General features: G+C 39.4%; 1 protein-coding gene across 1 annotated transcript; it reads right to left on the bottom strand.

Moving 5' to 3' along the window:
* Positions 1-4,811: 4,811 nt before the first annotated feature.
* LOC145513771 (fatty acid desaturase 2-like protein FADS2B) lies at positions 4,812-24,715 on the bottom strand. Its single transcript, XM_081510742.1, has 8 exons — positions 24,308-24,715; positions 15,899-15,980; positions 12,380-12,456; positions 12,121-12,218; positions 10,392-10,488; positions 8,405-8,484; positions 7,020-7,145; positions 4,812-4,851 (listed from the first exon to the last, which is right to left on the bottom strand). Exons 1-8 carry the CDS (start codon positions 24,713-24,715, stop codon positions 4,812-4,814), a joined length of 1,008 nt encoding a protein of 335 aa, XP_081366868.1.
* Positions 24,716-26,100: the final 1,385 nt, after the last annotated feature.

The raw sequence follows: 26,100 nt of genomic DNA, 5'->3' as shown, positions 1-26,100 counted from the left end.
ATGGTGACTGCAGTCATGAAATTAAAAGATGCTTACTCCTTGGAAGGAAAGTTATGACCAACCTAGACAGCATATTAAAAAGCAGAGACATTACTTTGCCAAAGAAGATTCGTCTAGTCAAGGCTATGGTTTTACCAGTGGTTATGTATGGATGGGTGAGTTGGACTATAAAGAAAGCTGAGCACAGAAGAATTGATGCTTTTGAAGTGTGGTGTTGGAGAGGATTCTTGAGAGTTCCTTGGGCTGCAAGGAGATCCACCCAGTCCATCCTAAAGGAGATCAGTCCCGGGTGTTCTTTGGAAAGACTGATGTTGAAGCTGAAACTCCAATACTTTGGCCACCTGATGTGAAGAACTGACTCATTTGAAAAGACCCTGATGCTGGGAAGGATTGGGGGCAGGAGGAGAAAGGGACGACAGAGGATGAGATGGTTGGATGGCATCACCGACTCAATGGACATGGGTTTGGGTGAACTCCAGGAGTTAGTGATGGACAGGGAGGCCTGGCGTGCTGCAATTCATGGGGTCACAAAGAGTCGGACACGGCTGAGCGACTGAACTGAACTGAACTGAAAGATAAAACTGCTACATAATTCTTTATTGAAGATGAGAAATGAACTTTGCTGTTTGAGTAATCTGAAGTTTAGTTTTGTAAATAAGCTGCTCAAAATTTACTTTGAAGAGGATAGAAAAGATAAATTAATGGATAGAGAGACAGATAGATCGATATAAAATAAAATAAATTTACTAAAATATAACATCACAATTTTGATTATAGCTAAACAGATAGATGTTCACTGGTTAATTCTTTCAACATGACTGTCTTCATGCAAATTTTCATAAATGAATATGGGAAAGAAAAAATACCCAAGTATATTCCTCCTCTGAATGGAGTTTATGTTTAACCTATACTTTCTGTGTCCTTCAGGTGGATGATTAGTAGGGAAATAGTCAAGAAAATCCTTTATAGTATATTGGTTAAGCAACAAGTGATATATTTGGTGTGATTTCCAGTAGTGAGTTGTGCACTCACATGGTTAATTGGAAGTTGGGAAAACTGGAGCCCATGGCTCATTATGCCTCTGGCTTGAGATCTGGCTGCTGGTTCCAGGGGCTTGAGTTACGTCAGAAGTGGAAGGTGACTCCCAGGTGTTACCTGTTGTAACGGGAGAAATCATTTTCTCACTTGTGACTCATAATCTCTCATCTAAGTAAATGTGCCCTTGGCATCATTAAGATGGTTCAGTGTCTTTCTGTTCTGTGAATCTATTTGACCTTGTGGCTGCTCTTGCTTTTGATGGGTCCATTATGGGAGGAGCCTTCATTACATTAATAACAATAACCAGCATGTGAATGAGTGTTCCTGGCTTATGAAAGTATTCTATTTGCCTTACTTTATTTGGTTGTCCCAACAATGCTATGTTGCAAATAGGCCAGGTAATATGCACCCACCTATTTTACAGATCGAGGCAATGTGTGAGAGACATGGCCAATTTCACGGTAGGGTATTGAGAAGCTGAAATTAGGACTGAAGTTCCTGACTTCTAATCCAACCAGTCACCCTAATCTAATGCCGAACTGAAAATGTAGGCGATTTTTCACTACCTGATTTTATCAAAAGGAGGGAGGCTATTTCAAGAAAAAAAAGTATCAAAGAAAAGCCACAGGAAAAGTGAAATTTTCCAGGTTGAATTCATGCTGTGTTATCGCAAAAACTCAGATCAAGTTCTCCATTCTGTTCTTCCATGTTTTTTTGCAGTGTCTGTCCCTTCTGAAAGGTTAAATCTGTGCTTGATTCTCTCCCAGTGAATTTCTCTGAAGTGGATAATACTCTTTTAGGATTGGGGAGTAGAGACTAGCTAACAGGCATCCTTAATATGCTGCTGCTGTGCCTGTCATATGTTCCTTGTATTCTCCCCTCCCCAGGTGGCTGTTCTTAGTGAGGTGGAACGATAACTACTTGAATGCTTATTCCATCAGCTCCTGGGAAACTATTAGAGTTCAAATGTGCCCACTGCTCATGACTTGTAATGCCACCGAATTCCCCTTTACTTTTGGTTTCTTAAATGTTAATGAGTTTTGACTACGGAGTCAGACATCTCTGCCTCTGAGACTATACTCAAATTACCTGTGCCATCAGACAAGTTGCTTGGCCTCCCTTAAGTCTCATGTTTTTATCTATAAAGGGAGATTCGTTATAAAACTTGCCCTTTGGAGCTGTTGTGAGGACAAAATGGAATGATATTTATGAAGGGTGCAACACAGTATTTACTGCTTAGTAGATGCTCATACCTATTGTTAAGAATTTTAATAATTCAGAGTTAGAATATAGAAATGCTCCTCATAAATTTGATAAAATTCATCCTACTATCTAATTAGAAGGAATTGTATTTACACCATTCTACCAACAAAAGTCCGTATAGTCAAAGCTATGGTTGTTTTTTTTTTTTTTTTTTTCCAGTAGTCATGTACAGATGTGAGATTTGGACCATTAAGAAGACTGAGCACCAAAGAATTGATGATTTTCAATTGTGGTGATGGAGAGTCCCTTGGATAGCATGGAGATTAATGCTGAAGCTGAAACTTCAATATTTGGCCATCTGTTTTGAAGAGCCGACTCATTGGAAAAGACCCTGATACTGCAAAAGACTTAGGGCAGGAGGAGAAGGGGGGTGCAGAGGATGAGATGGTTAGATAGCATCCCTGACTCAATGAACATGAGTTTGAGCAAACTTGGAGACAGTAAAGGACAGGGAAGCATAGTGTGCTGCAGTTCATTGGGTCACAAAGATAGCTGGACACAGCTTAGCTACTGAACAACAGCAACATTTACACACAGCTTTTTCTTCCTGCCTCCTCCCTCCCTCTCTCCCTTCCTTCCTCCTATAGACCGAAAGAAAGGTACAACATGAGAGCTGTGAGTTAAGTTTCGCTGGGGCAAAATGAGGACTACAACCTGGGAGACAGCATTTCTGATAACTCTGAGAAACTGCTCCAAAGAGGAACTGCTGCCTGGCTTACAGTTTTGTTCTTTTATCTCTGAAAAAAACTCAGTGTCTTGTTAGGGGATAAGGTAACTGTCATATATGATTTTAGTGAAGGGAGTACCTGCAGTCATACACACATTTTGGCAGAGGTTTAGTCATGAGCCAATTTGCCATTAATGATTTTAGTGCTTTTCTGGATATGAAGACATATAATAATTGGGTGCATAAAATCTTCTCCTAAAAATATCTATCTGAAGACCTCTCCTGCCAGTTTTTCCAAGAGCACAGAGTGCCTCATTTCCGTTCTCCACTCTAAATTCCTTTCAGAGAGTATTGAATGTCAGCTGCTGCAGCAGCACTTGATTTATTCCTTGTAGAAGGTAGCTGGATATTGCAGGTTACAGTGGAAGACTAACTAAGGAATTACAGAAATGGATGTAAAATTATACCTCTAGTGATTACTACAGAGTATATCACAAGGAGGCCTTGAATTAATGGGAAGGCTCAGGCAAAGGGCTCACTACCTGAGGCACGTGGAAACTAATACTGTGGCACCAGCTTTTGAGAAGAGTTTTATTTTGAGGCCAACTGGCAAGGAGATGCGGGTAGGGCTCAAATCTGTGTCTTTGATCTGAGATTCAGTCAAACATGAGTTGGTGGAGGATGTATTAGTTGGCAGAAATGTTGGTGGAGCAAGTTTCAATCAGTGGGTTTTGGAACCTGTCCATTTATGATAAGATATAGTTGAGGCTTCAACATGGGATCTTCTAGGATGGAGAATCCTTTACTTCTAAAAGGATTCTGGCATTCAAGTTTCAGTCATGTCCTGATCCTTTGGTTTCCTGGAGGTGGTATGGGGACTTAGTTTTTGGGTGTTATTTGAGGTCGAAAATTCTCTTGTGCCAACTTTGGCTGCCTGGGACTGAAGCTGAGGGAGGGAGTGGTACAAGGTGGGGCACGGTTCCTGGAGGAGGGCCAATGCTGGTAATCTGTTGGCAATCACTAGGTTGCAGATTGCAACTTTATTCCAAGAGCAACAGGAATCCATTGAAGAATTTCAGGTAAGACTGTAACATAACTCTCATGAGTCATTTATTTTAAATGGAAGTCTGCCCAATTGAGCCATCTTTATTTATGTGGTCAGTGAGCAGAGGGCAGACATGATCCACAGGATTGATCATCTGAATTCTATCACAGTGCTCAGTGATCTGGGAAGTTGTGAAAGTAATAGGCCTTGGGTGTCCTCCTCTGGGAAGCTTATTGAACAAGCTGTTAAAAAACCAAAAATTCAATTGAGTAAATTTGAAGACTTAATTGGCTTTATTCAATGACTTCTGAATCAAGCAGTATCCCAGTTAGTAAGCAGAAGGGATTTTTTAAGGATTGTGCAAATGGAAGGAAGAAAGGAGAGGCAAGAAAGCCATCAGCAAAGTATATTTAAGGCAGACACTTTTTTTTTTTTAGGGGCTTCCCCCCCTAAAAAAAAAAAAGTGTCTGCCTTAAATATACTTTAAATATACTTTGTTGATATATATGTGTGTGTGTGTGTGTGTATGTGTATATATAGATAGATAGATATCTTCTTTCTCTGGGCCAGGGGCAGGAATGGAGAATGAGTAGAATGCAACAGATTATCACCACATTGCCTACCCAAAAATTCCAGACTAGTTGATTAAGATTACATTTCTGAGGAAGGCTGTAACTGCAATTGTGTCAGGTATTGTAGAGGTTTGGTATCATGGGCTTTAGCACAAGTGACAATTTTGGGGCCTGTGGTTTTCTCTTTAGCACCTGCACATCTGCATTATATTTCTGGATGCGTTCATTACGCCTCCTTCCAGAGGGCTGCGGACTTCTTCAGGGCCCTGTAAGAGGAGCAGACAAAATCATGAGCAGGTGAGACTCAGGTCAAAGGAGCTACTTCGTGGAACACTTGCTCTTTTACTTAATACTTTACAACATTGTCATTTTCAGCTATATCTGAAAGACCTCTTTCTATCTTGATCAAGAGAGGGAGTCAAATACACAGACTTACGTTTTAGAAGGTGAGTTCACATTTTCTATATGGAGGAGATTGAGATTTTCTTCTGCTTTATGCTTTTCTGTACTCCAACGTGTCACTTTCTTTTTCTCCAGTATTAAAAGAAAAGGCTCTGCTGAATCTCTATAAGATAAACCATATAACTATAAACCAACTCATCCTGTATCCACCTACCTCTTCTACTTTATAAAGTGAAATATTTTTCTAGGCTCTGGTGATACAGCACTGAATAGGAGTGATGAGAGTCTTGTCTACCTGGAGTTCCTCGTCTGCATTGAGAGACACATACTACCCAATATGCTATTTAATCATGATTGTGATAAAGGTCAGACATGAAGAGAACCAAGTATGTGACAGGTTTAGTCTTGGGGGCAAGAGAGAACTGAGATGAAGAAAAGACCTTTCAGGTGAGCTTTGGAGAGTGAATGGAAATTGAGAAGGTAACAGGATGGGTGTGTCAAGTTGGAAGATTATTCTAGGTAGAAGAAAAGGTGACCAATTAAGAGGGTAACAGGCAGGAAGGCCAGGGGTCTCCAAATGGAGGAAATAGACTGCAAGTGTCAGACATTTTTATCTCTCTCTTAAGCGGCAGGAGGAAACAAACTGGTGATTTTTTTTTCTTTCCCTTCTCTATACAAATTTAAAAGGAGGTTTCTCTTAAAATACTGTGTTGCCATAATGACACCTGGTTTCACCTGAAGTTAACTATTCTCAAACCTTGAGTTAACCAATGAATTCTTCTTATGGAAATGTTTGTCTTAAGCTATGTTAATGTACTATGCATGTACCCCAAACTCTGTCTTCAAGTTGGTTCTGCCTAATGGCTCAGAACCAGTATGTTATACTCAGACATTGTTCTGCTAATCTATATAAACAAAACTATTTGTATGGTAATCTGCCTTTCTACAAGATTCAAGTCAATCATTTTATGGCCCAGAATGACTCATCTGGTGCCAAGATTATCCCAAAATACATCTTATGGATGTGGGGCCTGGTGCCATTCTGAGTTGTAAGACATTCCTTTCTTTCATTAACAAACTGCTAGTGACTATATAACATCCAGCTGAAGACTAGCGGGGGGGGGGGCACTCTTTCTGCCCCCTTCTGATGCCTATGTCAGTAGCTTTATCTATCTCCTTTATACTTTAATAAAACTTTATTACACAAAAGCTCTGAGGGATTCAGCCTCATCTCTGGCCCCGGATTGAATTCTTCTCCTCTGGAGGCCAAGAATCCTGGCATCTTTTCGTGGTTCAGCAACAACCTTTCACAATGATGTGTCATGTCAAGGGGCAGGGAATTATGTAGCACCTGTAGGGAGGCCAGATATCTGGAGGGCAGGAAAGGAGGAGGACAGTGGTAGAAAGTTAAGATGTATCACTGTTCAGGGATCAGATCTGACCAGATCTAGCCTTGCTGGCTTATTTACTCATAAGATACTGTTTTTCTTTTTCCTAGAAAATCTTAAAATTATATATATATATATATATATATATTCAACCAAGGTTTTGGCTGTTAATTTGACGAGCACAGGATTCTCTAGGGAAATATGAATGCTTCAGAATGAGTATGGATTCTCAGTTTCTATAGGAAGAGTAACCCCTGCCTGTCCCATCAGACCCTGTAAGTATCTTAGTTTGCAACTTTGGACCAGATGATTTGAGAGTCCCTCCCACCGGTTAAGTTCCAAAGTATGTCAAGGCTCTGTGGGTGCTACAAAGACAAATAATACAGAACCCTAGTTTATAAGGAGCTTGACATTTAGTAGGGCATCAAGGCATTTTCACTAAGTACCTAGAGGGCAGCAGGTAAATGGTAGGAATAACTATTATCATTTCTGTGTTAGTGTTGTTCCTTGTAGCGCCTCATGTCCATGCTGGGCACATGAATGTTCGTTAATAGCTATTGGCTGAATGATTCATAAAGCAGTGAAGAGTCTGGGGACCAGCAGTGAAGGGAAATGAGAGCTGTGGGTTGAGGGACTGTTATTACCTGATGATATCTACAAATGCCTTCAACATGGGCTTATTCACATACGGTAGTCCATGCTTGGCACACAGTGACTTCACCAAAGGTGCCACCTTGTGATAATTATGGCATAGCATTGTGGGAAATAGACTAGGGAAACAGAGAAAATATATATAAAACTTCTCAGACCTAAGGAGAAACCCAAAGTTCAAAGTTGCCATTCCCCTTTTACAAAATAAAATGATATCAAGCACACAGACCCAACTTTGACCTTGCACAATACTTTTGTTCTTGGAAGTTAAAAAACTTGCTGGCAGACTCATCTTACCCCTTAACCGTGCACAAACAAGCCTTGTGCGTGGCAGATGTTTAGGAAGAACTAAGAGAATATATTTTAGCTCCATCAACTGTTTATTTTTGGCCTGATCAAATGAAAGTATACCTTTTAGAACTTTCTACCATTTAGAACTACCCAGAGAACTGGAGATACTAAACTGCCCACCCTACCTCTACTAATCTCTGTCTTAGTCTCTGTGTTTCTAACTTCCTTAACAAGAATAGGTGAATATATATTAAGTCATGGTAAATAGCTAAAAGTCCCAGGAAAGGAATAAGAAGTGAGGAGAGATGGATTTTTAATTCCAAGTTTTCATTAGTCAGTCAGATGAACTTCTTGGATATAAACCTCTCCTTTAATAAAAATATGAGCAATAATATTTGTTGTTGTTGTTGTTTTGCTGAAATTTTCAAGCCCTAATATGAGAAATACAATGAAACAAATTCCTTGAACAAGTAAAGATCTTGTTCCTTCATTGACTATCATAGACTCACATGGTTTAGACAAAGAGAATGTGGAAAGCCTTTCCCCTGATACTCTGGAGAAATTGACTCTCAATGTTTTAACTTGCATCAAGGCGTGAATTACCCATTTCCTCTCTGCAACTGACCCATTGGTAAAGTATTTATTTCCAGATACCATTTAGAAATTGCACCAGGGACTCCACTTCATTATTTATTTTGTAAACTTGGCTCTAAAGACAGAAAAGTAAATATTTGAATTATAGCATAGTTAAGTTTGAACACAAGTTGGTTACCCAAGTGGCGTGATTTTTCTTAGGTTTTGCCAACAGAGCAAATGTGAAGAAATCAATTCCTAAGCCCATAGGAATCTGGAAACTGAGTCACCGATACTTTTCCAAGATTTCACTCCATTTACTAGCAACCGTGACACATCATTTCTTTCTTCCCTTCTTTATCATTGTTGTTAATTGAAAAATAGCATCTGTTAGAGAGTGCTGGCTCATTTTTTCCCTTAAGATTGTGAGTCTAGTGCTCCATTCTGGACTATATGGAGGACAGTTATTACTGACAGCCCTTGCCTATTATTGTGAACTATTTCTCTTATTCACTGGTGCTCAATTTGGAAGTTCAAGTGCCCAGTGAACCAGTCATTGAAAAAGGACTGTTCAACATTACAGGTAGCCAAGACCTACAAAGAAAAAGCTTACATTAGATGTAAATGAACCCATGTCAAACAAGACATGTAGTTATTCTTTTATTTATCCATCAACAAGTGCTGATTGCGTACATATTTTGCATAACAAACCACGAGGGATAAAAATAAGTCCCAGGTCTCAGGGACCTTACAATTATAAAGGAAATAAGACATTTTGCTAAGAAGTATAGATAAGGCAATAGATATGAAGAAGTAAATAGGATTTGAGAGGACTAAGTCGCTATCAGCCCTCAAAATCAGAAGACTAAGGTGTCATGGGTAAGGACTTGGGTAGATGGAAGTGGGATTGTAGGACTCTGATAGAAATTACAGGAGTTTGAATATCATTACCACAGAATAGACTTAAAGGAATTCTAAATGGGAATAAAGCATGCAAGGGCTTTAATCAAGGGTTTTGTGCATAGAAATACATTTATTGATATATATAAGTCACTTCCTTTTTAATCTAACGTATTTTATTTTATACAAAGACAGACTGGGAAGAAGTTCATAGGATTCTTCAGACTACTTAGAATGCTCATGAATGTGATTTTATTCAGTGTCTTTCAAAGATTTAATTCTTGTTAGGGTTGTCACCATTTTGAATGTTATTTTTGCAGTTGCTCTAAGGGTTCCTCAAAGTGTACTTTAGAGCACCTCAGGGTTCCCTAGGACACTTTCGGGGGATCTTCAAGGTCAAAATGATTCCCAAAATACTTCTGAGACAGTATTTGCCTTTTTCATTCTCATTCATGTATGCTGATAGCATGGGTTTTTCCAGAGGCTGTTAAACCTCTGGAATCATCATGGGATGATGCCATCACTCTGATGTTAAGCTTTATTGGCTTTATCTTGTTATTTTAAAATTAACTAATAAATATTTTAAAGCTCTCAGTTTCAATTTCAAATACAGTAAGTATCAGTGTATATAACCTCCACAAACGAAAGCTCTTTGATGTCCTCAATAAGTTTTAAGAGTAGTTTCTTGACCAAAAAGATGGAGAACCACTACTTTGTGGAATGTCCACTGAATTTGAAAATGAGCATGTAAAAACAAGCAGTATGATGACTGGATCCTCCAGTTAATCATGGCATAGCCCGTGTTAGGCTTAGGAGACAGTAGCATTCTGCATGGGTCACAAAATTTTAATCGTTAACAGCATTCTTGAAGAGAATGCTGAGTCTCCTCTCTGGGCCCCACTATCTATAAAATGAAATGGGGGGGGGATTCCAGGGTTCTTCCTTCTGTTATTCTAGGAGTGTGAGATTCGGTGAAAGACTGTATCATGTTGAGGCAAGTTTAGTAAACCTTGCCTATAAAGTGCCACACAGTAAATGTTTTAATTCTGTACCACAGCTGCTCAGTTCTGCTGTTTTAGAATGAAAGCTATCATAGAGAATATGCAATGTATGAGTGTGGCTGTGTTACAATAAAATTTTACAAAAACACAGACTGGGCTAGATTGGCCCTTGGACTGTAGTTTATTAATCTTTGGTTAAGAGCAAAAGTTCTGAAATCAAACCATGGAGGTTTAAAACCTGCTTCTAGGGGACTCCCACATGGTCCACTGGTTAAGACTGTGTGCTTAACACAGGTTTGATTCCTGATAGGAGAACTAAGACCCTGCATGCCACACAGTGTGGCCAAATAAATAAATAAGACCTGCTTGTACCACTGATTAGCTGTGTGATCTTACACAAGTTATGCAACTTGTTCATACCTCAGTTTTATCATTTGTAAAGTGGAAATACTCCGAGCCTGTAGCTACATCCCATGTAGCCCCATTCAAAACAGTTGACAGTGCCTGGCCCCTGGCAAGCCTCCAATAAATATTATTTGAGGTAAGCAGATCATAATCACAACACTTTGATGGATGCTTTCCCAAAAACAGCATTATTACCTGAGTGCTGAACCAGTCCTGGTTCTCCTCTTTGCTCATTTTCATTGGTGTGTGGCTCATCTGGGTAACATATGCAATCCAGGGACTTTCAAGAAACCTTTAAGAGAATAAAAAGAAGATATGATCACTCTTTGGGGAGTTTCAGTTCTAGTCACTGGGCTTGCATAACCACTGGCAGATCTGGCTGAGCATTGGAGGAAATGGCAGTGACTCAAAGGTTCCAATCATGTGGTTATTTGTTTTTCATCTTTGCAGATCTTTCATATCTAAAGGTGACACACTAGATATTCAGTCACACTACTTGTCTTGCAGCTTAATGTACCAGAGCAATGTCCCCAGTATTTTCTAAAGGCATTGGTGCAAGTCTCAGAAGATACCTAGATAACTGAAGGTCAGGCGTCCCTGATGGCTCAGTGGTAAATATTCCATCTGTCAGTGCAGGAGATACGGGTTTGATTCCTTGGTCGGGAAGATCCCCTGGGCCAAGAAGTGGCAACTGACTCCAGCATTCTTGCCTGTGAAACCCCCAGAGCAGAGGAGCCTGACAGGTACAGTTCATGGGGTCACAAAAGATTCAGACATGACTTAGCGACTAAAGCAACAACAACTTATGGATATATACAATGTGATTAACAGCTGGCCTCTTGTCATCAGATAGAACTGGGTAAAAGTTCTGATTTGACACTGCCACTGGCCTTTATTTGCTCTTGAATAAGTGATTTAATTATTCTGAACTTTAGTTCTCTTACCGTGAAATCGGTACTATCTACATTGCCTGGTTGTGAATTTTTTATTACATCAAATAAGATAATGCATGCAAAGTGAGTGAAGTCGCTCAGTCATGTCTGACTCTTTGTGACCCCATGGACCATAGCCTAGCAGCTCCTCCATCCATAGAATTTTCCAGGCAAGAATACTGGAGTGGGTTGTCATTTCCTTCTCCAGGGGATCTTTATGACCCAGGGATCAAACCCGGGTTTCCCACAATGCAGGCAGGCACTTTACTGTCTGAGCCACCAGGGAAGCCCACAATGTTAAGCCTTTAGCAAATTGCTTGATGCACAGTAGCTACCATTATTGTTATGAATAGTAAAGCAAATGAATGAGGAAGGGATAAATTGTGAAGTTGAAGTGAAGTCATTTTGAAGTCAGTTTGAAGTCATTTTGATTTGGGGGAAATCTCTAGTCATAAAATAACTTTTTAAAAACTGGCCTCCTGTTATCTTTGGTGAGAATTATGATGTCCAGCTGGATTACAGTTTGAAGGACTTTGTGATCAGGCAGAATACAGTTGACCTTTGAGAAACATGAAGGTCCACTTAAATGTGGATATTTTTAAGTAAACACATACACTACTACAAGATTGGTGGTTGGCTGAATCCACAGTTGTGGAACAATATATATGGATAGATGAGCTTGAATATCTTTGGATTTTTGTAACTGAGGTGGGTCCAGGGACTAATCTTCCTCAGACGCTGAGGGACTACTATACTGCAATTGGGAATTAATCACATGGGAAAAAAGGCAAGATTGGGCAAATTCAGTTTCTAAGAAACTCATTCAACTATTTCAGATGTTTTATTCCACATTTTCTTGAAAATGTCCCAGCTACAAGAATGCGGTCTGGTGTCATAATCTGCTAATCATTGCTAATCATAAATAGATCAGATAAGAAAGGTAAGAGGACCATCCAGGTAATAAGAGTAGGAGAATATTATTGTTTTCTTACTTGACTGAGTATATGAGCACCATGGTTCCAAAGATTCCACAGAAAGGGCCAAATGTGATGAAATAGTGGATATAAAAGCTGCTGGCCCAGGTGATCTCCTACAGAAAGAAGTGCTTGAAAGTTAATTTAGTGGAAATAAAACTGGCTAAATTGTATATCCTGGTACTCAATGAAGCCACATCTGGAAAGGACCAAGCATTTACATTTCCCCTTTTCTACCAGCCTTATCTAGCTCTAGAGAAGGAATAAAGTTACTCACCTCCCAGTCCTTTCTGCAGTACATCAATAGAATGGATTTCAGGGTAAAATACACTGGTATGAGAAGGGGGGCCCAAACTGGAAAAAACGAAACAAAACAAAACAGGAAGACAGTGAACAGAAGAGCAGATATGATTCATGTGGGAGAAAGTGGGATTTGATCTCCTTAACATGCTACCCCTGGAATATTGCCCCTGAGAAGGGATGCAAGGTGGAGACCCACAACCATCCTGGATGCAGCTGGGCTTTTAGATTCTCTGAGGCTGAACCAGGACTTTGGTTCAAGCTCCCTTATGGAGACTAGGGAAGCTTTGAAGATCTGAGTCATTCTTGATGAAGACATCCTGAAAGGGCTTCTGCTGTGGGTTTTCAAGTTTACTCAAGGTCCCTGGAATCCTTCAATCCTTCACGATCCTTCGTGTTGGGCCCTGTCACAATATATCGAGGTGGCAGAGCAGGTATGCTGAGTCTGGCCAGATAGTTATTTACTTGCTTTCCCCCCAGGACCAGTGAAGTTGCCTGGAGCATGTAGGAGTCATAAGGAAAGGCTTCAGATTTTGACAACTCTCATCTGATCAAACTTTAGTCAGAAGCTCTGGAGCCCCCTTCCTGACTAGGCTTCAAACTTGACCCGTAAACTTTCAAAGTCTGCAAACTGTCAGCAACAAATGATTTTGTCCACCCTACACACTAAGAGACCCACACAAATGCTATAAATAGTTTATAAGAACAGTTCAAGACCATGCTCCTGGGATAAATCCAGCCCCTTAAAATTCTTGCCTGAGAAAATTCAAGACTGTCCAAAGAACTTACTGCTTGTTTAATAGGCTTCTGACCTCCTTTTTCTTTGATCATTTGTTAGAAAACTTACAATTATTGTCGGGAGCCATGTTAGGCATTACCGATAAAATGGAGGCACGGCCCCAACCCCCTCTCCTCATCCCACAGGCACGGTCCTGGGATGAAGGAGTTAGGTCTTGTGATTCTGACTTGTCCTTTCCTTCCTCTGGGTGAGTTGGCTGGAAAGAATGTTATAATCCATAAAGTTAACTATTGACATTTGTTCAAGGTTCTTTACAAAGAATGTTCCAGGATGAGCACATAGACCACAGCCTGAGGCCATGGGAAACATTGTTATCTGAAACCTGCTTGTAAGGGAAATGTTTATGGCAAAACAAGTTTGCTGAGTTTAGGGGTTAGGAATAATTAAGAATAGCTAGAAACTAAAAGTTTAAGGTATGTTGTAGTGTTGGCATATTTTATTATAGCTTATAGAAACTAGGAATTTTAGAGATACTAATAGCTAAAAGACTTTTTAGAAGATGATGAGCTTGAGTTACTAGGGGATAGCAGGATTTAGAGAGATAAGAAATAAACTGAGGAATGTGGTATGCAGCCCAGAGACAAACTTGAGTTACAATGTTATCACAAGGACACTTAAGAGGGAACTCTGAAGGATAACGATGATTTATGGAGACAGTAAATCTGGGTGAGGGGAAACTGAAGATGTCATACCTCTGACCTAATGCTTTTGTAAAAGTATAAAAGAAAACCTGATGCTTAAAATAAACATGCAGCCCAGTGCTTTGAGTGAGAGGCTGCATCATTCTCTCTGCCGACCCCATTCATCCTTTCAGAGCATTTCCCTGGCTGCCGGATCTGGACTCCGGCAAATCATAAAGTTCTTACTTTGTCTCTCTGAGATGGATCTTCTCTGACCCAGAAATGTCTTTTGTAAGGACTTGGGAGTCATCTCTTTGAAGTACAATCTTTGAGGATCAGGCTCTATCCTGCAGCCTCTGGGAAGGTAGGAGTTTGACTTTGATAAGTACCAGTTAGAAGACACACATGGCTTAACCACAGGACCAGCTTCCCCTCCCTTTATCCTCTTTCCCTAATTTCCTTTAGCATGTCTCAGTGTTTTAAAAGTCTCTCACCTTTCATTTCTGGAGAGTTGAGCTCAGTTTGTACTGAAGTACCTTTCCCTACTACAGGAATCTGAATGAAAGCTGTCTTGCCACCTTTATGAAACGTCAAGCCTCATTTCTCGTTGACAGGTTGAGTGTGACTCATTTGTACCTGTCTTACTAAGTTGAAGACATTTGAAAGAAAATGACAAAATAAAACAGCTCCTGAGGATGATGTGGTTTGTAAGCTGGGCATTCTGCAGTGAAGCTACAATATTCATCCATTCCTCATAAGCAAAGGATGTATTGTTTTACTACACACAGGAGGAGAGTTCAGACAAGAGACTTCAATAGTTTTTTTCTTGTGTGAATACATATCTATCTGGGCTGGAATAGTTATCTTTCAAACTGGGGCACCAATGTCATCCACACCCTTTTTGGTCATGAAAGAGAATAACTACATTAGGATAAGTCCTCAGAATTCTAGCACTGGAAGAGGCTGCAGTGGTGGTTGATCCCCATGTCTCAGAAAATGGACTCACAGGCCATCCCAGTCAGGCATGAGACAGATGACCACTGGTGGCCAATGTTTGGGCAAACCAGATCATCTGCAACAGTTTCTCAATCTTAACACTGCTGGCATTTTAGGGTCAGATAATTCTTTATTGTTCAGGGCTGTTCTGTGTACTATAAGACATTTCATAACATCCCTGGCTTCTGCCCCATGGATGTCAGTACCATTCTTACCCCTTTGTTGTGATAATCAAAAAAGTATCTATATGGTATCAAATGTCCCACTGGGGGCAACAATGCTCTTAGGTAGAACCAATGATCTACAGAAAATGTTTGGAATCTTCCCTAATTTAGGTTTCTTTTGCAAATGAGTAAGCATGTTTTAGATGAGCATACTTTGGGGCCCTAAACTTTTCTTTGTGAACTATCATGAGTTTGAGTCGGTTAACAGCAAAACATGTTTGCTTCTAATATTTTTATTGGTATTAGCATTATTCGGCTACCTTATTTTCTCTCAAGCCTAGAACATATCCAGACCTATCTTATTATGTGTGTGTGTGTGTGTGTGTGTGTGTTTGTGTGTGTGTCCACTAAAATACCTTCTACAGCTGTATGTAAGCTGTGGGAACAGTCAACTTTCTTCCACACAGAAGCTCTACAGGTGACTTTTATTCATGAGACTCTGCTTTTTCTGGCACCTACTGTCAGTGCTTGAGTATTCTTTTCCTATTTTTCCTCCCTATCCATATACTGCTATCATTTTCTCCTTGATAAGTATCGTATTTAGTCTATCCAGGACAAGATTCACAGATACCAGACCCCTTGATTGGCATCCTGCCTCCCATCCTTCTTGGAACATCTCCTTCCCTGTACAGTAGCCAGAGTGATGAGATGCCCATTAAGAATGCCTAATTGCTCTTCTATTTTCCTTTTCAGATTTTCACCCAAGTAAGTCTGAAATAAAACATGATGCTTTTTTGAGGCACAGCAAGACATGGAATCGTGTCTCTGTGGGATGATTTCAGTTATGCCTTCTGTCTTGACAACTGTTTGCTTCAAGGAAATGGGATGATAAGGATTATGGCTCCCTGATGACTCACCCGTGCAGAAGTACAGGTGCTGCTTCTCGTAGCTGACGTATTTGATTTTGTTCTTGCCATAATGAATGAAGAGAGAATAAAACTAAAATAAGAACAATATAGACTTCTGTTATTATACTCAGGTGTGTGTGTGTGTGTGTGTGTGTGTGTGTGTGTGTGTGTGTGTGTGTGTAGAAACTCTATAGAAAGAACCATCTGGTCAGAATTCATTTACTGTCAAACTGAAGGCACTGAAGGGGGAGGAAATATTGTGGTGTCTTTCTCTTTATTTAAATGTGAGCAATTCTTGCAGGGATGGTTTATTCCATTTGACTTCAGGGATTGTGATCGTTTATTATTATTCCCATGGGAGCCATTTTGAAATTTTTATCCAGGAGTGGAATGGAATGGTGATGGAGGACAAATATTTCTGATCAGCTTTCAAGGTCTCCTTAAACCTATGTGCTTAGAATTCTGCTTGAAGCTCAGTCTGCTTATATCCATTCATCAATTTAACAGATATTTGTTGAATGATTATGTTATAAAACCCATAGTCATAACCTCTAGTATCTACTTCATCTTTCCTCCTTTATTTCCATCGTGGATCTCACGCTGTGATTTACTCATTTTAAGGCATGATAATATATAATCTTACCACTGGGAATTTGAGTCATTTTCTAGGGGTCGTCTTAGTTAATTTAGTCGGTGCCCAAACTCACAAAGGCAGTAAATATCTTGAGAGGAGGCATAGAACTAATGGTTTATCTTTATTATCTAAGAGACACTTAATAAATGTTTAGTTGAAGGAATTAATGAATGAATGATAATTCAAATCTCCTCTATAATTTTACCATATGTTCAGTCAATTAAAACACTGTGAGCTGTGTTTGATTTTTGCTTTTCCCATTCTTTTGATACCTTCCCTTCCATATTTTTCTTCTGTTGTTTGGATATTAGACTTGACTCTTTTTTCTCTTACTATCATAAATAAAAATAAATGTCATGGTGATAAAGTAATGATAGTTATTTGCAGTTACTCCCAAGCTTCTGGATATTTAAGTGGTAGGAAATTTGAAAGAGGGAGTCAGTGGGGAATTTTGGAGAGTTGGCAAATGTAGGTGAAGGATTGATTTTTGAGTATTGCTCAAAAAGAGAAGTCTAACTCTTCCAGAGTATGAGCACAAGACCTGGTCCTAGAGGATTTAATTAATACTGGTTAAAGGAATGAATGTTTGAAGAAAGTGGTAGAAAGACTGACAGTAAAATGGGAAGAACAGGAACACTTAGGGCTTATCAGAATTAGTTTTGTTGTGAAACAACTGCATTTTAGAGATTAAATTATTTTAAGTAATGTGTTGTGCAGTTTCTTTGAAATTAAAGTATACAGAAACCTAAGGCTCGAGGGATATGTCTCTAGAATGATGGAGAAGTGATGATGTCTCCATTCTCTATGAAGAGGCAGCATGTGAACTAGGTTCAGTTCTACAGAAGCACTTCTGGAGGGGTCCAGGCTGCCTCATGAACAAATCTCCATTGCTGTGAGGGAATGAGGAGAGAAGTCAAAATGTCATAAATTTAGTGATCAGTCTAGGAGTTCACAGGGATTTCCTGGTGGCTCAGACTGTTAAGAGTCTGCCTGCAATGTGGGAGACCCAGGTTCGATCCCTGGAGAAGGAAATGACAACCCACTCCAATATTCTCGTCTGGAAAATCCCATGGGTGGAGGAGCTGGTGGGCTACAGTTCATAGGCTTGCAAAGAGTCAGAGACGACTGTGCGACTTCACTTTAGAAGTTCACAAAGTTTAGAGAGCTCTGACTTGTTTGTGGAGTCATTGTGAAGAACAACTGACGGAAGACTACAGTCAAGGTTTCTTTCCTTTTTTTTATTCTTTAAATCTAGACAGGAGATTTTTTTTTTCCTTATTGGAAGAGGTTGTCTTCCAAAACTGGAAAAACCTATTTTGAGAAAGTTGTACAATTCTGGTTACCACAAAGTCCATGCAGCATCTCACCAAGCTACACTCCTTTGTTTTTAGAAAGCTCCTAAATTCTTCCAGAAGGAGATAGAGCCTCTTCCTAAGTACTTAATTCTCAGGATCCATCATTTCCTCTCGAGGAAAGATACCTTTCCGTGGTTATCCTTATATCTTCTATGTTGAAAGCAGACTCTAAACATCTTGACAATCATCTTTACATGCTGGTTTTTAAGCTGAGGTTTTAGAAAGTCAACAGCTGAGACATTCTGGGGTTCTCTGACTTCATGTTCTTCCCTCCATCCCTAGAGAGCATGACATTTCTCCACCACATACTCCTGTGTTCCCAATCAGCTGGCAGCAAACAATCAGGATTTCTAAGCAGGTGGTAAACAGGAAATGTTAATCACATCTCTGAGGCTATGGATGCTGTGATAACAATAGCTATGATTTAATGAAAAGTGTATCTGGCACTATGCTAAACACTTTACAAGCTTTAGTTTCGTTTGCTAATTAGATGGGTAAGGTCATTCCCATTATGCAGATGATGAAGCTGAGTTCCAGAGCATTTCAGTGACTTTCCCAGGCTTGTTTAACGAGTATACTGCACCTCGGGCTCCATGTACTCTGAGTGGCCATCGGATATCATGGTTGTCAGAATTCTCCTGGCACCCTTCCATTCTTCTCTAGCCATCATCCTATGGAAACTTTTCTCTGAACATTCTGGATCTCCCTTCTAAAAGTCTAAGGTAAATGACTGACCATTCTCAGGGTATTCATCCTCAAGACACAAATCCTAAGGTGTTGTGGGTATTTTCCCATAAGGTTCTGATCGTTTTTATTTTATTAATCAATTCTTCCTTGTTAACTAGAATTGGATGTAGAATCATGGTCTTTTTCTAACTTCTGGGAGATAAAAACTCACCAGCAAATTACATATTCATCAGCTGAGCTTCTTGCTTCAGGCTACGTCTACCAGCTATATTCAAGGTGGTTGAAGGTACTTATTTTTCTAACACATCCTCTAAGCTGTTTCTGTGACTTGTGTTAGAAAAGCATTGCCCATATTTTCTTTGTGTTGTGGAGATGACATCTGTGGTAGTTTTTCCTCTCTTTTGCCACTTATTTTTTTTTATTGAAATATACTTGCTTTACAGAATTTTGTGGTTTTCTGTCATACATCAACAAGTATTTTTCCCTTTATTTTTGTTAATCTTTCTTGTGATTCTTGCACAAATGCCTGTCACTTGGCTTCTTCTATCCTTAGCTCTCTGGCTTCCTAGGGTTTTCCTGACACATGTGAGACTCCCATCATGGGCTACAGGCTCATGTGCACTTTCCCAGGAAAAGATTGAGCTTTGTTTTAAAAATATCAGATCAGACAGGAGTGCTGGGGATGTGGAAGAGTCTGTTTAGAAGCCATTCTTCTGACTGCAGAATCAAGACGAGAAGATGGTAGAAGACCCTGATTAGACAGAGAAGGTGAGAAATTGGGGAAAATTGAGAATTGGGGAAAAAAGATGTTGCTAGTGTCAAGAAACAAAATCTTTCTTACTTTGCAAACTTGTCATATGCTTGCGTATTCTGTTTTTATCAGTCAGGTAACACTCACAGGGAGAGCTTCATGAATCAGTATTTTTAATCCTATGCTTTGAAACCAGTTGGAAAAATTATATACTAACAGGAAAACAACAAGGATAACATTAAAAAAATCAGTTTAAATTTCTACTCTATAATGTGTTAATTTTCTGATCTTGAATTAGTTTATTTAACACCTTTCATTTTCTATTTCTTCATGTGTATAATGTGGAGAAAAAGTTCCTAATTGGGCTAAAACGAACTTCCTTATAGAATATTTTAGAAGGGATTCCTAAATGCATTTAAGGATTGAGAAACCTCCCTTTTCAATATTAAATGGAAATTTTATTTTTAAGAAAGGACTATCAGAGAAGGCAATGGCATCCCACTCCAGTACCCTTGCCTGGAAAATCCCATAGATGGAGCCTGGTAGGCTGCAGCCCATGGGGTCGCTAAGAGTCGGATACGACTGAGCGACTTCACTTTCACTTTTCCCTTCCATGCAATGGAGAAGGAAATGGCAACCCACTCCAGTATTCTTGCCTGGAGAATCCCAGGGATGGAGGAGCCTGGTGGGCTGCCATCTATGGGGTCGCACAGAGTCGGACACGACTGAAGCGACTTAGCAGCAGCAGCAGCAGCATAAGGGACTATATGTTAAAAAACCTATCTGGTTTAAAAATTCATCACTATTATTTGTGGGCTGTGAGATACATTATTTTCATGTTTAGCATCAGTTGTTTTTTTTTTTTTTTTCATCTTTAATATGGGAATACCATTCGCTTTCCTTATGGTGAAGTTTAAGTAAGGTCATGCATTTGAATGTATCTATGGTATATTAGGGCTTCCCAAGTGGTGCTAATGGTAAAGAACACTCCTGCCAATGCGGGAGAGGTAAGAGATACAGGTTCGATCCCTGGGTAAGGAAGATCACCTGGAAAAGAGTATTGCAACCCACTCCAGTATTCATGCGTGGAGAATCCAAAGGACAGAAGTGCCTGACGGAATGTGATCCATAGGGTCGCAAAGAGTTGGACGTGGCTAAAGTGACTTAATGTATATGATGTGTGGTATTTTTTAAATAAATTTATTTATTTTAGTTGGGGGCTAATTACTTTACAATATTGTAGTGGTTTTTGCCATACATTGACATGAATCAGCCACGGTTTACATGTGTTCCCCATCCTGAGCCCCCCTCCCACCTCCCTCCCCATCCCATCCCTCTGGTCATCCCATTGCCCCAGCCCTGAGCATTTGTCTCATGCATCGAACCTGGAATGGTGTTCTCTTTCACATATGATAAGATACATGTTTCAATGCTATTCTCTCAGAACGTCCCACCCTCATCTTCTCCCTCAGAGTCCATAAGACTGTTCTATGCATCTGTGTCTCTTATTCTGTCTCACATATAGGATTATTGTTATCATCTTTCAAATTCCATATATATGCATTAGTATACTGTATTGGTGTTTTTCTTTCTGGCTTACTTCACTCTGTATAATGGGCTCCAGTTTCATCCATCTCAATAGAACTGATTCAAATATATTCTTTCTAATGGCTGAGTAGTATTCAATTGTGTATATGTACCATAGCTTCCTTATCGATTCGTCTGTTGATGGATATCAAGGTTGCTTTCATGTCCTGACTATTATAAACAGTGGTGTGATGAACATTGGGATACACGTGTCTCTTTCAATTCTGGTTTCCTCCGTGTGTATGCCCAGCAGTGGGATTGCTGCGTCGTATGGCAGTTCTATTCCCAGTTTTTTAAGGAATCTCCACACCATTCTCCATAGTGGCTGTACTAGTTTGCATTCCCACCACCAGTGGAAGAAGGTTCCCTTTTCTCCACACTCTCTCCAGCATTTATTGCTTGTAGAATTTTGGATAGTAGCCATTCTGACTGGCGTAAACTGGTACCTCGTTGTGGTTTTGATTTGCATTTCTCTAATAATGAGTGATGTTGAGCATCTTTTCATGTGTTTGTTAGCCATCTGTATGTCTTCTTTGGAGAAATGTCTGTTTAGTTCTTTGGCCCATTTTTTGATTGGGTCATTAATTTTTCTGGAATTGAGCTGCAGGAGTTGATTTATATTTTTGAGATTAATTGTTTTTCTGTTGCTTCATTTGCTATTATTTTCTCCCATTCTGAAGGCTGTCTTTTCACCTTGCTTATAGTTTCCTTTGTTGTGCAAAAGCTTTTAATTTTAATTAGGTCCCATTTGTTTATTTTTGCTTTAATTTCCAATATTCTGGGAGGTGGGTCATGGAGGATCCTGCTGTGGTTTATGTCGGAGAGTGTTTTGCCTATGTTTTCCTCTAAGAGTTTTATAGTTTCTGGTCTTACATTTAGATCTTTAATCCATTTTGAGTTTATTTTTGTGTATGGTGTTAGAAAGTGTTCTAGTTTCATTCTTTTACAAGTGGCTGGCCAGTTTTTCCAACACCACTTGTTAAACAGATTGTCTTTCCTCCATTGTATATTCTTGCCTCCTTTGTCGAAAATAAGGTGTCCATAGGTGCGTGGGTTTATCTCTGGGCTTTCTATTTTGTTCCATTGATCTATATTTCTATCTTTGTGCCAGTACCATACTGTCTTGATGACTGTGGCTTTGTAGTAGAGCTTGAAGTTGGGCGGGTTGATTCCTTCAGTTCCATTCTTCTTTCTCAAGACTGCTTTGGCTATTCAAGGTTTTTTATGTTTCCATACAAATTGTGAAATTATTTGTTCTAGTTCTGTGAAAAATACCGTTGGTAGCTTGATAGGGATTGCATTGAATCTATAGATTGCTTTGGGTAGTATACTCATTTTCACTATATTAATTCTTCCAATCCATGAACACAGTATATTTCTCCATCTGTTTGTGTCCTCTTTGATTTCTTTCATCAGTGTTGTATAGCTTTCTATATATAGGTCTTTCGTTTCTTTAGGTAGATATATTCCTAAGTATTTTATTCTTTTCGTTGCAATGGTGAATAGTATTGTTTCCTTAATTTCTCTTTCTGTTTTCTCATTATTGGTGTATAGGAATGCAAGGGATTTCTGTGTGTTAATTTTATATCCTGCAACTTTACTATATTCATTGATTAGCTCTAGTAATTATCTGGTAGAATCTTTAGGGTTTTCTAACTCTACACCTAAAGCGACTAGAGAAGGAAGAAATGAAGAACCCCAGGGTTACTAGAAGGAAAGAAATCTTAAAAATTAGGGAAGAAATAAATGCAAAAGAAACAAAAGAGACCATAGCAAAAATCAACAAAACTGAAAGCTGGTTTTTCAAGAAGATAAACAAAATTGACAAATCATTAGCCAGACTCATCAAGAAACACAAGTAGAAGAATCAAATCAACAAAATTAGAAATGAAAATGGAGAGATCACAACAGACTACACAGAAATACAAAGGCTCATAAGAGACTACTACTAACAGCTATATTCCAATAAAATTGACAACTTGGAAGAAATGGACAAATTATTAGAAAAGTATAACTTTTCAAAACTGAACCAGGAAGAAATAGAAGATCTTAACAGACCCATCACAAGCACAGAAATCAAAACTGTAATCAGAAATCTTCCAGCAAACAAAAGCCCAGGAACAGATTGCTTCACAGCTGAATTCTACCAAGAATTTAGAGAAGAGCTAACACCTATCCTACTCAAACTCTTCCAGAAAATTGCAGAGGAAGGTAAACTTCCAAACTCATTCTATGAGGCCACCATCACCCTAATTCCAAAACCAGGCAAAGATACCACAAAAAAAGAAAACTACAGGCCAATATCACTGACGAACATAGATGCAAAACTCCTTAATAAAATTCTAGCAAACAGAATCCAACAACATATTAAAAAAGATCATACATCATGGCCAAGTGGGCTTTATCTCAGGAATGCAAGGTTTCTTTAATATTCACAAATCAATCAATGTAATACACCATATCAACAAATTGAAAGATAACCATATGATCATCTCAATAGATGCAGAAAAAGCCTTTGACAAAATTCAGCATCCAATTATGATAAAAACCCTCCAGAAAGCAGGAATAGAAGGAACATACCTCAACATAATAAAAGCTATATATGACAAACCCACAGCAAACATTATCCTCAATGGTGAAAAATTGAAAGCATTTCCCCTAAAGTCAGGAACAAGGCAGGGGTGCCCACTTTCACCACTACTATTCAATATAGTTTTGGTAGTTTTGGCTATAGCAATTAGAGCTGCAAAAGATACGTGGTATTTTAAGCATCCATTGAAAGTCTATTTTTTTCAGCTATTTTGGTTGAGGAGAGTTATGAGGAAAAACAGTGAAGGAAAGTTATTAAGACCGAAAGTTAAGAAAGATAAGTGTTTTGAATTGAGATCTGCTGGCTAGGTGAACTTGGGTCAGTCGCTTAACCACTCTGATTTCATTTGCTTCTTCCATAAAAGTGGGTTGTATTACCTTGTACTGAATGAACTACACGACAAAAAAGAACTCTACAAAGTCTAAAAACCTATGTCACTGTATGCTTTCGGCATTGTTCAACATTTGGATGCTCATCAGATGAATTGCTGTCTTTGTTTCCAGACATTCCAGTTGTAGGAACCTGAGATATTTCTACTTGGGTGAAGACTTTTTTTCCAGATTTTACTCACCTATTTGTAACTTTCTTCTTATAAGACAATGACTCCATTTCAAAACAATACAAAAAATGTCAAGAACAAAAAACAAAATCTGAAATACACATAGTATCTACTGTCAGCATCTGAACTCACCCCAAAACTAGTGCAAATAATAGCTAGACCTTGAGGCTTAATTAGTTTTCAACTTTTTGCTTATAGGAATCCTGAAAAATTGGTTTGGGAGGTCATGAGTGATCATGGAACTTGAACACATACTTGAAATGCTTTTGGAAAGACAGTCAAGGTCCCAGCCACCCAGAAGCTGGAAGAGAGAGAGAGAGGGCAGAGCTTTGAGTTCCTTAGCATGGCATCTTGCCCAGTGTAGTGGTTGACGATCTGGCGCCCACCAGTATGCCTGTCCGTCCAGCCAGTAACATTGTAGACCTTGCGATTGATCACCAGCCACTGGTCAGTCTCCTGATTGTGTCTCTGTATCTCCTGCCAGGTGTACATGTTGAGGGCTTTTCTGGGCAAGTCGCACTTCACATTTGCCTCCTGCCTTGCAGAGAGCTTGGCTTTCCCACTTGCTCCTGGTTTCCCGTTTGCCTGATGCTTCGCACCTAGGTACAGCTGATTCTCATCTACAAGGCTCGCATTGCCCTCAGGCTTTTCTTCAAATTTCATTATCTTTGTACTTTTAGAATTTCTGGCTTGACACCTGGAATTTTTTTTTTTATATAAATTTATTTATTTTAGTTGGGGGCTAATTACTTTACAATATTGTAATAGTTTTTGCCATACATTGACATGAATCAGCCATGGGTTTACATGTGTTCCCCTTCCTGGACCCCCCACCCACCTCCCTCCCCATCCCATCCCTCTGGGTCATCCCATTGCCCCGGCCCTGAGCCCTTGTCTCATGCATCGAACATGGAATGGTGTTCTGTTTCACATACGATAATATACATGTTTCAATGCTATTCTCCCAGAACGTCCCACCCTCACCTTCTCCCTCAGAGTCCATAAAATTGTTCCATGCATCTGTGTCTCTTATTCTGTCTCGCATATAGGGTTATCGTTACCATCTTTCAAATTCCATATATATGCATTAGTATACTGTATTGTTGTTTTTCTTTCTGGCTTACTTCACTCTGTATAATGGGCTCCAGTTTCATCCATCTCACGTGTACCCCAATGTTCATCGCAGCACTGTTTACAATAGCCAGGACATGGAAGCAACCTAGATGTCCATCAGCAGACGAATGGATAAGGAAGCTGTGGTACATATACACAATGGAATATTACTCAGCCATTAAAAAAAAATACATTTGAATCGGTTCTACTGAGACACCTGGAATTTCTAATTCTCACCTGATTGAACTACAGAATGATTTTTTCCCTCTCCTTTTATTCCATGAAGTAAGAGGCCTACACAGAAAACTTCTTAGCCAACTTGGCTCTTGGCAAACCTGATAGTGAGCTCCTTCCCAGCCTCTCACTTCTCTGTAATGAATCTTTTTTGTCCTGATGAAAACTGTACTACCTCCCCCCACCCCCTGCCCAGAACATTAGTCTACCTTTCTCTCTCCAGTTTTTCTGTCTCTGCTGGCTTATCTTTTTGCAGTGTTCTTATTTTCATTAAATGTCCCTTAGTCAAGAACTGGAGCCAATCACAGCCCAGAGGGTGGTGTGGCCTGACCCCTGGGAGGAGGGGCTAGGCTCCTTCTCTGCTGACTACCTACACTGGCTTCATGCTGGGTCAGGCTCATTAGCTCACCCCCATTGAAAGGAAGAGTTTTTTCAATTCAGCACATGAGCAGAAGCTTTCAAAACCTCTAGGAAGATATGAACACCTCCTGGAAGTGGGAAATGCTCTTTTTTTGTTGTTGTTAAGACTGGAAATTTTCCTTTTATTCTGATTTTTTTTAGATTATTTTTAAAAAATTGAACTGAAGGATAATTGCTGTAGATAATTTTGTAGCTTTCTGTCATACATCAACAAGAATCAGCCATAGGTACAACCATATCCTTTACATCTCCCTTCCCATCCCACCCTTCTACATTGTCAT

This window comes from Giraffa tippelskirchi, chromosome 7, assembly GCF_054371585.1.
Source record: "Giraffa tippelskirchi isolate mGirTip1 chromosome 7, T2T-mGirTip1v1.2.pri, whole genome shotgun sequence".
Lineage (NCBI taxonomy): Eukaryota > Metazoa > Chordata > Mammalia > Artiodactyla > Giraffidae > Giraffa > Giraffa tippelskirchi.
This window is presented reverse-complemented; position numbering and strand designations above follow the sequence as displayed.

What these genes read in the sequence shown, in the direction of transcription:
- LOC145513771 (XM_081510742.1), bottom strand. Translation starts at nt 24,715, where the DNA reads ATGAAATTTGAAGAAAAGCCTGAGGGCAATGCGAGCCTTGTAGATGAG. An exon ending in TCTTTCCAAAAGCATTTCAA is followed by an intron (nt 15,981 to 24,307) that starts GTATGTGTTCAA and finishes TTCTTATTTTAG; the next exon opens with TTTTATTCTCTCTTCATTCA. An exon ending in GCATTTGTAGATATCATCAG is followed by an intron (nt 4,852 to 7,019) that starts GTAATAACAGTC and finishes CTCCTCTTACAG; the next exon opens with GGCCCTGAAGAAGTCCGCAG.